Source organism: Oncorhynchus tshawytscha, linkage group LG05, assembly GCF_018296145.1.
Source record: "Oncorhynchus tshawytscha isolate Ot180627B linkage group LG05, Otsh_v2.0, whole genome shotgun sequence".
Taxonomy (NCBI): Eukaryota; Metazoa; Chordata; class Actinopteri; order Salmoniformes; family Salmonidae; genus Oncorhynchus; species Oncorhynchus tshawytscha.
In genome coordinates, this window is record NC_056433.1 from 82,718,819 (window position 1) to 82,732,158 (window position 13,340).

Sequence of the window (13,340 nt, forward strand, 5' to 3'; positions counted from 1 at the left end):
GCACCCAGGCTACATGTTTCATTAAAAGACTGGCACCCAGGCTACATGTTTCATTAAAAGACTGGCACCCAGGCTACATGTTTCATTATTTACAAACACGTTTTACATTCCATGCTGGAAAACAAACACGTTAACTGTGATGCACTGTACAGAAACAGTAACACCCAGAGTCCCTGATCCATAAAGACACAGCACAATACAATACTTGTATACCATAATTATTGATCCATTTGCATGGAAATACTTTTTTATTTTTATTTTATAGTACTCAACCTGCCGCATAACAGGGGCTGTGGCAGAGCATGGGACTGTGGCAGAGCAGGGGACTGTGGCAGAGCATGGGACTGTGGCAGAGCAGGGGACTGTGGCAGAGCAGGGGACTGTGGCAGAGCAGGGGACTGTGGCAGATCATGGGATTGTGGCAGAGCAGGGGACTGTGGCAGAGCAGGGGACTGTGGCAAAGCATGGGACTGTGGCAGAGCAGGGGACTGTGGCAGAGCAGGGGACTGTGGCAGAGCAGGGGACTGTGGCAAAGCAGGGGACTGTGGCAGAGCAGGGGACTGTTGCAAAGCAGGGGACTGTGGCAGAGCATGGGACTGTGGCAAAGCATGGGACTGTGGCAGAGCATGGGACTGTGGCAGAGCATGGGACTGTGGCAGAGCAGGGGACTGTGACAGAGCAGGGAACTGTGGCAGAGCATGGGACTGTGGCAGAGCATGGGACTGTGGCAGAGCATGGGACTGTGGCAGAGCAGGGGACTGTGGCAAAGCATGGGACTGTGGCAGAGCAGGGGACTGTGGCAGAGCAGGGGACTGTGGCAGAGCATGGGACTGTGGCAGAGCATGGGACTGTTGAGTACATAGGTTTCTTTGCTTAAGGTCACAATGGCGGTAGGTAGTATTCCTGTCCTGCAGATTTCCCAACAGGCAGCTCGAGGCTATCCCCCCCCCATTGGGTGAGGGCAAATATTTGTCTATTTCCACACCGAGCCCAAACCCCTCACTCAATGTTTAAATGTACGAAAAGTAATTGGTCAACTGCAGATAAAGCTGAATTTGCATGTGCTCTGGGGAAGAGGGCAAAGTTGACTAGCTGAGTCCCAGTAGGGGCCTTGGACTACCTCTCCTCCTACCCCTCTCAGTCTGCGTATAGTACGCCCCCCCCCCGGGATGTAGCCCAAGCTTCTTTAGCCTCGTTTCCTCATTAGCATTAGCGACCAGGCTAACACGGGGTGCTGTGTACAGTAAGGATGTGGGTCTGTGTGTGGCTGGTGGCCCTGTGTGTGTGTGTTGGCACGGGGGTAGCCCCTCCCCGGTGACCCCCGTGGTGGGATGCCAGGGCCCAGAGGTCCAGAGGAAGGCCTGGACCAGATCAATTCTGACCTCACCGAAGGATTCATCCTCAGCCTCAACAGAGTCTATGATGTCAGCCAGTAGACAGGGGTGAGGCTAGTCAACTAGCTACTGTATTGAACTGTACTACTCTTCCTGTCAAATAAAAGGGGTGTTATAGTTAATGAAACAATGCAAGAGTTTTTTATTTTCCTGTCTTTTGAGCACAAATTTTACAAAAAAGATAAAGGTGAGTAAAGATGCTGTGTATAGTTAATAATAATTAATAATAATAATTAATTAATAATAATTAATAATAATTTCTGTTTTTACAAATCACAACAGCTTGTACGGTTCTCTATTAGTAATTGATACTGCCCTCTAGTGTCCAAGAGAAGTTAGTTCTAAAGTTTTTGCGTAATCCTCTACTACCCCTTAAAGTAAATACATGTAAATTTGAGTATTTGAGCTGTTAAATTGCTATGGCACGCATTGTTGAGCTTTCCACTCCTTTAGTGGAGCAACTGCCTCCCTACCTCCACCTCTCTCCCCAGGAAGGAGCAGGCGTGCTGTTCAACCTGACCATAGACGTGCTGGAGACAAAGTGTCATGTGATCAGCAAGAAGCCGTGGAAGAAATGTGAAGTAAAGGATGTAGCTAACGTAACAGTAAGCAGTCTACCATATAGGGATGTATGGGTTTAAAGGGAGTGAGGAGTTAGGCTTATAGGGAGTGGGGAGTTAGGCTTATAGGGAGTGGGGAGTTAGGCTTATAGGGAGTGGGGAGTTAGGCTTATAGGGAGTGGGGAGTTAGGCTTATAGGGAGTGGGGAGTTAGGCTTATAGGGAGTGGGGAGTTAGGCTTATAGGGAGTGGGGAGTTAGGCTTATAGGGAGTGGGGAGTTAGACTTATAGGGAGTGGGGAGAACAATACACAGTAGCTACTGTAACCACAAAAACCTTTCAGTTCAATGACTTACTGGTGCATTGAACCTTTGGTTTGACCAACGTGTAACGACGACCTGTAGTGAACTGTAACCCCTAACCTTTGACCTTGTGTTCAGTACCTGCCACGGTCATCGTCGACACGTGTCCAGACTGTCCAATAGTAGAGTGCCTGGATGACCCCATCATAGCGGAGACGACCAATCTGATCCTCCAGAAATAAAATAGAATGAATCGCCTGCCAAACTACTTCACCCTCCTCAACGTAACAGGAGCTACAATGCAGGTCTGTGAGACCGTCCTGTTGTAGACCAACAGTTGAAGTCGGAAGTGTACATACACCTTAGCCAAATACATTTAAACTCAGTTTTTCACAATTCCTGATAGTCCTGGTAAAAATTCTCTGTCTTAGGTCAGTTAGGATCACCAATTTATTTTAAGAATGTGAAATGTCAGAATAATGGTAGAGAGAAATATTAATTTCAGCTTTTATTTCTTTCATCACATTCCCAGTGGGTCAGAAGTTTACATACGCTCAATTTGTATTTGGTAGCATTGCCTTTAAATTGTTTAACTTGGGTCAAACATTTCAGGTAGCCTTCCACAAGCTTCCCACAATAAGTTGGGTGAATTTTGTCCCATTCCTCCTGACAAGAGCTGGTGTAACTTAGTCAGGTTTGTAGGCCTCTTTGCTCACACATGCTTTTTCAGTTCTGCCCGCATATTTTCTATAGGATTGAGGTCAGGGCTTTGTGATGGCCACTCCAATACTTCGACTTTATTATCCTTAAGCCATTTTAACACAACTTTGGGAGTACGCTTGGGGTCATTGTCCATTTGGAAGACCCATTTGCGACCAAACTTTAACTTCCTGACTGATCTCTTCAGATGTTGCTTCAATACATCCACATAATTTTCCGTCCTCATGATTCCATCTATTTTGTGAAGTCCCCCGGCATCATAGCACCCCCACAACATGATGCTGCCAACCCCGAGCTTCACGGTAGGGATGGTGTTCTTCAGCTTGCAAGCCTCCCCCTTTTTCCTCCAAACATAACAATGGATTCATCCGTGAAGACCACACTTCTCCAGCGTGCCAGTGGCCGCTGAAGTCGGTTACAACGCCAAACTGCAGTCAGGTCAAGACCCTGGTGAGGACGATGAGCATGCAGATGAGCTTCCCTGAGACGGTTTCTGGCAGTTTGTGCAAAAATTATTTGGTTGTGCAAACCAACAGTTCAGTCAGCTGTCTGGGTGGCTGGTCTCAGACGATCCTACAGGTGAAGAATTCTCTAAAACGACATTGGAGACGGCTTATGGTAGAGAAATGAGCATTACATTCTCTGGCAACAGTCCTGGTGGACATTCCTGCAGCCAGTATGCCAATTTGAGACATCTGTGGCATTGTGTTGTGTGATAAAACTGCACAGTATAGAGTGGCCTTTTATTGTCCCCAGCACAAGGTGCACCTGTGTAATGATCATGCAGCTTAATCAGCTTCTTGATATGCCACACCTGTCAGGTAGATGGATTATCTTGGTAAAGGAGAAATGCTCACTAACAGGGATGTAAACAAATTTGTACACAGAATTTGATCTAAATAAGCTTTTTGTGCATATGGAATATTTCTAGAATGTTTTATTTCAGCTCATGAAACATGGGACCAACAGTTCACATGTTGCGTTTGCATTTTTTTCAGTAGATTTCAAGTTCAAAGTATACTGCTTCGTCTTCACAGTGGGTGGTGGGTCCGGCCTATTTTGTAGAGTTCATCATCAGAGAGACGGTCTGTGCTAAGGACACTCCTGACGTCGATTTGACCCAGTGTAAAATGATGGACTGTGAATTTGCAGTGAGTAAGGTACCACACTACATCTACACACTGTCTGTCACGTGTTTTGAAATAGGGAAAAGGGAACAAAAATCCTGATTTGTATGTGGCAAGCTGACAGCTATTCAGCAGAGGAAAGCAGACTACTGTAGAACCACATCAGTCTCAGTGAGATCACTTGCATCATATCGTGTTTCTCTATCTGAGCAATCCAATTCCATTTTCTGTCGCCTAGCACAAGGCCTTCTGCACAGGCTCTCACACCACTCTGGATGATGGCACGTTTCAGACCAAACTCCCCATCGAGGTGAAGTGTGAAATCTTTGAACCAGAGGTAGGAATCTTCCACAACAGTGCCATCACTGCCATGCCACATAGTAACCTCAGTAACTGAGAGACCAACATAGTAGTCATAGTAACCTCAGTAACTGAGAGACCAACATAGTAGTCATAGAAACCTCAGTAACTGAGAGACCAGCATAGTAGTCATAGAAACCTCAGTACCTGAGAGACCAACATAGTAGTCATAGTAACCTCAGTAACTGAGAGACCAAGATAGTAGTCATAGTAACCTCAGTAACTGAGCAGAGGAGACCTCTGCAATGTAGGCTTTTGTTCCATCCAGATCTGACTAAATTGTGGTCTAAATTCAAGCCCAAGACTATGTCTAGGTCTGGGGGAAAGGGGTTGATCTGGGAGTGGGCATACCATTTCAATTGGATTTTACAAATAAAGTGATCATTATTATGTCCATCTCTCAGACTGCCAAGGCAGAGGAGGAGGCCCATGTCAGAGGAGACAGTGGGCATCAGAGTGAAGATGAGGACACACACACCTGCATCCCTATGAGCACCACCACCACCCCCCCAACTCCAATCAGGCTTCCCCCAGACTGAAGGGTTTGTTGGGTATAGTGGTGGTTCTACCTCCCCCTCATGTGCCACCGCCTCCAAGAGCCTCAGCAGCAGCAAGCAACTGTCCAGCCAAGAGGAAAACTAACCTGGGACTGGACAGGTTTCCAATTTGATTGATAAACATCTTCCGCTACTGCAATAAAAGCTTATTAACACTTTCCTGAGATACAAAGCTACTTTGGTAACAAAGGAAAACTGAAAGAACTATGACTCAAAACACTTCCCCTATTTTGCCCTAGCTGGACAATGTTCACCTTTTTGTTGTTGTTGTTGTTGCTGCTGTTGTTGTTGTTGTTGCTGCTGTTGTTGTTGTTGTTGCTGTTGTTGTTGTTGTTGCTGTTGTTGTTGTTGTTTCTGCTGTTGTTGTTGTTGTTGCTGTTGTTGTTGTTGTTGTTGTTGTTGTTGTTGCTGCTGTTGTTGTTGTTGTTGCTGCTGTTGTTGTTGTTGTTGCTGCTGTTGTTGTTGTTGTTGTTGCTGCTGTTGTTGTTGTTGTTGCTGCTGTTGTTGTTGTTGCTGCTGTTGTTGTTGTTGTTGCTGCTGCTGTTGTTGTTGTTGCTGCTGTTGTTGTTGTTGTTGCTACTATCTCAGATCACATACGTAAAGAATTCCACAACATTGTACTGTATGATAATAACTATGATAGTTAGTAAATTCATCAGAGCAATAAATGTATAGTTTAGCCTACAATGTATACAGTATATTTTCAGTGGTTATAATAATGTATTGTGTGATTGTAGCCAATTCAATTTACCATTAAAAATGTTTTCATCTGATGAGAAGAGCAACTGTGTGTGTTTCAAAAGCATGATGTTAACCAAATTACTCTCAAAAATATTTCATAATCTGCCAGTGTAGTACAGCAGATGGGATGTTGTGGTGAAGGTAGCTATGCGTCAACATTTACCAATATGCTATGAACGTCCTGCCTACTTCCTGGTTCAAGTCCCGTACTGTTTTTAAATGAGCTTCCAGCTTATATCATCAAAATCCTGAAAATGTGGTCATTTAAGATATATGTAAAACTATATTAATATTTTTGGATTTATGTACTTCTACCTGATGCCTTTCATGAATATTTTCAATTGCGTTATTTTTGTAATCAAAAACCTTAATTAAAGGCATTGGGTAAAGGTAAATTCATCTGCAAATACAATTATACATATTTCTTAAATTGCCACGTTTTCAGGAATGTGATGATATAAGCTTGAAGTTCATTAAAAACTAAATGGGACTTCATAACCAAGTGGGAAGGTGGTATTTACCACAAACGACTGGGGGAAATGAACTTGAACGTCTCTCCAACTCGTAATTCCCTATGAAAGTACTTGCAAGTTCCTGGTTCCTGTACCATATGGTTTTTTATGGGCTTCAAGCTTATATCATCAAATTCATGAAAATATATATATATATAAATATATAATGTATATATAATAGTAGAGAGAATTATTTATTTCAGCTTTTACTTCTTTCATCATATTTCCAGTGAGTCAGAAGTTTACATACACTCAATTAGTATTTGGTAGCATTGCCTTTAAATTGTTTAACTTGGGTCAAATGTTTCGGGTAGCCTTCCACAAGCTTCCCACAATAAGTTGGGTGAATTTTGGCCCATTCCTCTTGACAGAACTGGTGTAACCGAGTCAGGTTTGTAGGCCTTCTTGCTCGCACACGCTTTTTCAGTTCTGCCCACAAATTTGATATAGGATTGAGGTCAGGGCTTTGTGATGTCCACTCCAATACCTCGACTTTGTTGACCTTAAGCCATTTTGCCACAACGTTGGAAGTATGCTTGGGGTCATTGTCCATTTGGAAGACCCATGTGTGACCAAGCTTCAACTTCCAGACTGATGTCTTGAGATGTTGCTTCAATATATCCACATAATTTTCCGTCCTCATGATGCCATCTATTTTGTGAAGTGCACCAGTCCCTCCTGCAGCAAAGCACCCCTACAACATGATGCTGCTACCCCCATGCTTCACGGTTGGGATGGTGTTCTTCGGCTTGCAAGCCTCTCCCTTTTTCCTCCAAACATAACGATGGTCATTATGGCCAAACAGTTATATTTTTGTGTCATCAGACCAGAGGACATTTCTCCAAAAAGTACGATCTTTGTCCCCATGTGCAGTTGCAAACCGTAGTCCGGCTTTTTTATGGCGGTTTGGAGCAGTGGCTTCTTCCTTGCTGAGCGGCCTTTCAGGTTATGTCGATATAGGACACGTTTTACTGTGGATATAGATACTTTTGTACTGGTGTCCTCCAGCATCTTCACAAGGTCCTTTGCTGTTGTTCTGGGATTGATTTGCACTTTTCGCACCAAAGTACGTTCATCTCTAGGAGGCAGAACACATCTCCTTCCTGAGTGGTATGATGGCTGCGTGGTCCAATGGTGTTTATACTTGTGTACTATTGTTTGTACAGATGAATGTGGTACCTTCAGGCGTTTGGAAATTGCTCCCAAGGAAGAACCAGACTTGTGGAGGTATACCATTTATTTTCTGAGGTCTTGGCTGATTTCTTTTGATTTTCCCATGATGTCAAGCAAAGAGGCACTGAGTTTGAAAGTAGGCCTTGAAATACATCCACAGGTACACCTCCAATTGACTCATATAATGTCAATTAGTCTATCAGAAGCTTCTAAAGCCATGACATCATTTTCTGAGCTGTTTAAAGGCACAGTCAAATTAGTGTATGTAAACTTCTGACCCAATGGAATTGTGAAACAGTTGAATTATAAGTGAAATAATCTGTCTGTAAACAATTGTTGGAAAAATTACTTTTGTCATGCTTAAAGTAGATGTCCTAACCGACTTGCCAAAACTATAGTTTGTTAACAAGAAATTTGTGGAGTGGTTGAAAAACGAGTTTTAATGACTCCAACCTAAGTGTATGTAAACTTCCGACATCAACTGTATATTAATATATATATATATACTATTATATTTGTGTATCGACTTGCTCATACCCGATGCCATTTATCAAAATAATTGACCCTCAAGAAGCAAAACACATCGGTGTCACGCCCTGGTCTTAGTATTTTGTGTTTATATAATTATTTGGTCAGGCCAGGGTGTGACATGGGGTTATTTTGTGGTATTGGGGGTTTTAGTAGGTATCGGGGTTGTGGCTGAGTAGGGGTGTCTAGCATAGTCTATGGCTGCCTGAGGTTCTCAATCAGAGTCAGGTGATTCTCGTTGTCTCTGATTGGGAACCATATTTAGGTAGCCTGGGTTTCACTGTGTGTTTGTGGGTGATTGTTCCTGTCTCTGTGTTAGTTGTCACCAGACAGGCTGTATAGGTTTTCGTTTTCGCTTTTGGTTTGTTGTTTTTGTATTGTTCGTTTTCATCGTTATTAAAGATGTCTCGATTTAACCACGCTGCATTTTGGTCCGACTCTCCTTCAACGGAAGAAAGCCGTAACAATCGGTGGAAGTTACAAAAGTTGCATTTAAAAAAAAAAAATAGATGTATTTCACCTTTATTTAACCAGGTAGGCTAGTTGAGAACACCTTTATTTAACCCGGTAGGCTAGTTGAGAACACCTTTATTTAACCAGGTAGGCTAGTTGAGAACACCTTTATTTAACCAGGTAGACTAGTTGAGAACACCTTTATTTAACCAGGTAGGCTAGTTGAGAACACCTTTATTTAACCATGTAGGCTAGTTGAGAACACCTTTATTTAACCAGGTAGGCTAGTTGAGAACACCTTTATTTAACCATGTAGGCTAGTTGAGAACACCTTTATTTAACCAGGTAGGCTAGTTGAGAACACCTTTTTTTAACCAGGTAGGCTAGTTGAGAACACCTTTATTTAAGCAGGTAGGCTAGTTGAGAACACCTTTATTTAAACAGGTAGACAAGTTGAGAACACCTTTATTTAACCAGGTAGGCTAGTAGAGAACAAGTTCTCATTTACAACTGTGACCTGGCCAAGATAAAGAGTAGCAATTCGACACATACAACAACACAGAGTTACACATGGAATAAACAAAACATACAGTCAATAATACAGTAGAACAAAAGAAAACAAAAAGTCTATATACAGTGAGTGCAAATGAGGTAAGTTAAGGAATAGGCCTGGTGGTGAAGTAATTACAATATAGCAATTAAACACTGGAATGGTAGATCGGCAGAAGATGAATGTGCAGGTAGAGATACTGGGGTGCAAAGGAGCAAAATAAATAAATACCAGTATGGGGATGAGATAGGCTAAGTACAGGTGCAGTGATCTGTGAACTGCTCTGACAGCTGGTGCTTAAAGCTAGTGAGGGAGATGTGAGTCTCCAGCTTCAGAGATTTTTGCAATTCGTTCCAGTCATGGGCAGCAGAGAACTGGAAGGAAAGACGACCAAAGGAGGAATTGGCTTGGGGGTGACCAGTGAGATATACCTGCTGGAGCGTGTGCTACGAGTGGGTGCTGCTATGGTGACCAGTGTGCTGAGATAAGGCGGGGCTTTACCTAGCAGAGACTTGTAGATAACCTGTAGCCAGTGGGTTTGGCGACGAGTATGAATCGAGGGCCACCCAACGAGAGTGTACAGGTCGCAATGGTGGGTAGTGTATGGGGCTTTGGTGACAAAACGGATGGCACTGTGATAGACTGCATCCAAAAGAGAAGTATTTGGGGGTACGAGATTTGACTTTAGACGAGTTACAGGTCGTGTTGAGTGGTGGTGTCCTATTTAATTTGACATTTTAGGACCCCTTTAGGTGAATATTAAAAAAGTATTACAAAATTATTTGATAAAATATTGAATTGGGTCTTTACTAGTACAGCCCATAGAAACACATTGAATGACAAATTCATAAATGGCAAAAAAAGACAGTCCAAAAATAAATCATAAGGAATAAGGTTTTGAAGAGTCTGTCCTACATCTAGGAGATATAAGAAAGCGCAGGATTTAACCTATTATATTTTTTTGGGCACAAAAAAATCTCCATAGTTCTATTCATTTGTATGGGTTACTTTCAGACAAGTCCTGTGACACTTGTGGGAGTTTCCTCTTTCCTAGAGTGGTCACATTAATTTGAAGGCCAAACCGTTCGGACGCTACATATGTTTTTCTGCGAAGACTGATTTTCGGGATGTCTCATGGTGTGACAAACACCACTGTAGTTTAGCCACACTCCACCACAGATACGTAAGGCCGACATAGGCGGATGCTTTCTGTTTGAGACACAGCCAATGCCCCCCAAAAATCTTAAACTGACGGATTTTGATGGGGATTTTTTTATTACGTTACTTAGATTGACGCACTCATAGACTCTTAAGGATGAATGAATGTAGGTTTTTATTTGTATTGATTCTTTCTTTGTTTTATTCTCAATTTTGTGGATCAAAGTATAATGGATTTATTTCCCAGTCTAGTCGGTGGCATTATTTCAACATAAATTGGATAAAAACTGCTGTTAAAACTCACCAAAGAAGAAGAAACATAAGAGGAAGAAGAAGAAGAAGGTGCCTTCTTCTTCTTCTTTGGAGTTTTAACAGCCGTTTTTATCCAATTTATGTTGAAATAATGCCACCGACTAGGCAGAGAGCAGGCAGAGAGGCGGGACTTTCAAACGCTTACTGACAGGGAACTCAGCCAATCAACGCTGGAGGTGGGGTTGTTATTTCTAGTTGTCACTTTCACAGTGTAACTCTTCAGACTTTCTGTTTCACATTACTTTACGATTTCTGTGCAGAAAGGGGACTTCGAATGGCAGAGGAAGTGAAGTAAATTTACCATAGACTGGGTAGAAAAAAATACTTTTCGAGTTCAACGGATTCAGCCTGCTCATCACAAGACGGTGGGGCATGTGATATAGATTAAGTAAGCTTGCCTCGGGCTGGAGCTCACTAACCGCGATAGAGACCACATTATATTTGGTAACACAAGCCCCGCACAGGGACAATGTAGTTAGCTTGGTGATACTTTGTTTTGCCTCGACGTAATTTACGATAACAAGCAAAGATGGTTCACGTATACAACTGCCACCCCTTCGCGTCCCAGCAAATCGTGCCAACCGAGCAGGAACCGGGGTTGGTGTGCTGTGGCGGGGGTGCCCTATTCGTGGTGTCCGCTGGAGGATGCAAGATCGAGGCTTTTCAACTGGGAGAAGAGGGGTGTCCTCTCATCTGCCGCTTCGCCACTATGGGGACTGTGCAGAGCATCCTACACAGTGAGATAGGTGTGTAATTTTCTTTCTCTCACTTCTTCTTTCCCTATTGGCTGAGTTGTTTACTGCTGAGTGATTGAGGTACGTCTAATTACTAGAAGGGATTTGTCATGAACCCTCAAAGTTCCAGAATGGTGTGAAAATGGCAACCATATTGGTCAGGGAGAAGTCCAAGCAAGTCGAATTGAAATTTTGTGTTGCATTATTTTCCAGAGAACGGATAGAGCCAGGAGTTGATTATCCCATTTATACCATGGCTAAACATGTTTTCAACATCCACTGAAGTACACTACATGGCCAAAAGTAGGTGGACACCCCTGCAAATAAGTGGATTCTGCTATTTCAATTGAAAGTCAATATACAATTTTTTTTGTTAAACAGGGTGGTTTTTTTGTGTTTTTTTTTTTTACCCTCGCTGGTGTCGTCTCCAGAGTGCCTGGATACAGCCACAGAAAATCAAGAAATCTCTATAGATAAACATTGGCAGTAGAATGACCTTACTGAAGAGCTTAGTGACTTTCAACGTGGCACAGTCATAGGATGCCACCTTTCCAGCAAGTCAGTTTGTAATATGTCTGCCCTGCTAGAGCTGCCCGTTCAACTGTATGTGCTGTTATAGTGAAGTGGAGATGTCTATGAGCAACAACGGTTCAGCCGCAGTGGTAGGCCACACAACCTCACAGAATGGGACCGCTGAGCCATGTAGAACGTAAAAATCGTCTAGCCTTGGTTGCGACACTCACTACCGACTTCCAATGCCTATGGAAGCAACATCAGCATGACCCCATGCACAAAGCGACACCCATACAGAAATTATTTGTTGAGATCGGTGTGGAAGAACTTCACTGGCCTGTTCAGAGCCCTGACCTCAACTCCATCGAACACCTTTGGGATGAATTGGAACGCTGACTGTGAGCCAGGCCTAATCGCCCAACATCAGTGCCAGTGAGGTCTATGCCTCTTCATCGGTAATTGGTCAACAGTAAGGATTTTTGAGTAAAGTCTTTGTCTTTCAATGCGAGACTAATAGTTTTCATGCGCCTTTTCAAAATGAGTGACAGATTTCGGTTAGATTAATTCAGACTATTTTGAGTGGCTACGGCATCTCAAAATGGACAAACCGTACTATTGCCACTTTTTTCCCCTTGTTTTTCAAGCTAAGGTCTTTTGAGGAAGTATACGAGCACACTCGTTTGGTTCGCCTAGCCGACTGTGGCTAGCTGCCAGCCGAACTGAAGCATGCCGACGCCTTTAGTCTTAGCTTGCTATTATGAAAATTGAATTCAACAATGCCAGTAATGTTTTCAATTCAACTTTTGATTTCAAAAGCAGCTCGAACATATAAGAACGAATCATAGCCATTGAATTATACCGTGCAAATATACTGCGCGTTAATAGGGAAATAATGCACTCTAGAACGCCCTTCAAGCCAATCAGAAATGAGTATTCAACAATGCCATGGTAGATTGACCATGCAGAGCCTTTAAATATAACTTCTGAAGTGGCTGTACAGTATTTACTGTGATGCAGCCTCTGCAGACATCAGGGCTTTCATACTTCATGTGCTTAGCGGAGCAGAGGAGAGCTATTGTGAAGGAAGTTGTTAACGTCTTATGGCTGGGGGCATTATTGAGTAGTTTGGATAAATAAGGTGCCCAGAGTAAACTGCCTACTACTCAGTTCCAGTTGCTAATATATGCATATTATTAGTATATTTGGATAGAAAACACTCTGAAGTTTCTAAAACTGTTTGAACTCACATGGCAGGAAAAAACCTGAGAAAAAATCCAACCAGGAAGTGGGAAATCAGAGGTTGGTTGTTTTTCAACTCTTTCCCTATTGAAGATACAGTGGGATATTGGTCATGTTGCACTTCCTAAGGCTTCCACTAGATGTCAACAGTCTTTAGAACCTTGTTTGATGCTTCTACTGTGAAGTGGGACCAAATGACAGGGGAATGAGTCAGCGGTCTGCCAGAATGCCTTGAGCTCGTGATGCTCGTTCACGTGAGAGCGAGCTCTGTTCCATCACAATTCTACAGACAAAGGAATTCTCCGGTTGGAACATTATTGAAGATTTATGTTAAAAACATCCTAAAGATCAAATCAAATTTGATTTGTCACATACACATGGTTAGCAGTTAATGCGAGTGTAGCGAAA

General features: G+C 42.9%; 2 protein-coding genes across 9 annotated transcripts in view; both read left to right on the forward strand.

Moving 5' to 3' along the window:
- Positions 1-3,909: 3,909 nt before the first annotated feature.
- si:ch211-284e20.8 (uncharacterized protein LOC563738 homolog) lies at positions 3,910-5,322 on the forward strand. The gene is made up of 3 exons (XM_042322535.1): positions 3,910-4,126; positions 4,341-4,439; positions 4,867-5,322. The coding sequence occupies exons 1-3, from the start codon at positions 4,106-4,108 to the stop codon at positions 4,999-5,001; spliced, it is 255 nt and encodes an 84-aa protein (XP_042178469.1). The 5' UTR covers positions 3,910-4,105; the 3' UTR covers positions 5,002-5,322.
- Positions 5,323-10,595: 5,273 nt separating this feature from the next.
- The window catches only part of hps3 (HPS3 biogenesis of lysosomal organelles complex 2 subunit 1), a 37,289-nt gene continuing 34,544 nt past the window's right edge, over positions 10,596-13,340 (forward strand). For 2 of the 8 annotated variants that reach the window (XM_042322543.1, XM_042322544.1), the window contains exon 1: positions 10,596-11,192. In XM_042322543.1, the coding sequence (XP_042178477.1) occupies positions 10,976-11,192 (217 nt within the window). In that variant the 5' untranslated portion in view covers positions 10,596-10,975. The remainder of the gene's footprint in view (positions 11,193-13,340) is intronic. The other 6 variants (XM_042322539.1, XM_042322538.1, XM_042322537.1 and 3 more) reach the window with 5 other exon arrangements.

What these genes read in the sequence shown, in the direction of transcription:
- si:ch211-284e20.8 (XM_042322535.1), top strand. Translation starts at nt 4,106, where the DNA reads ATGATGGACTGTGAATTTGCA. An exon ending in TGATGGACTGTGAATTTGCA is followed by an intron (nt 4,127 to 4,340) that starts GTGAGTAAGGTA and finishes TCTGTCGCCTAG; the next exon opens with CACAAGGCCTTCTGCACAGG. An exon ending in GTGAAATCTTTGAACCAGAG is followed by an intron (nt 4,440 to 4,866) that starts GTAGGAATCTTC and finishes TCCATCTCTCAG; the next exon opens with ACTGCCAAGGCAGAGGAGGA.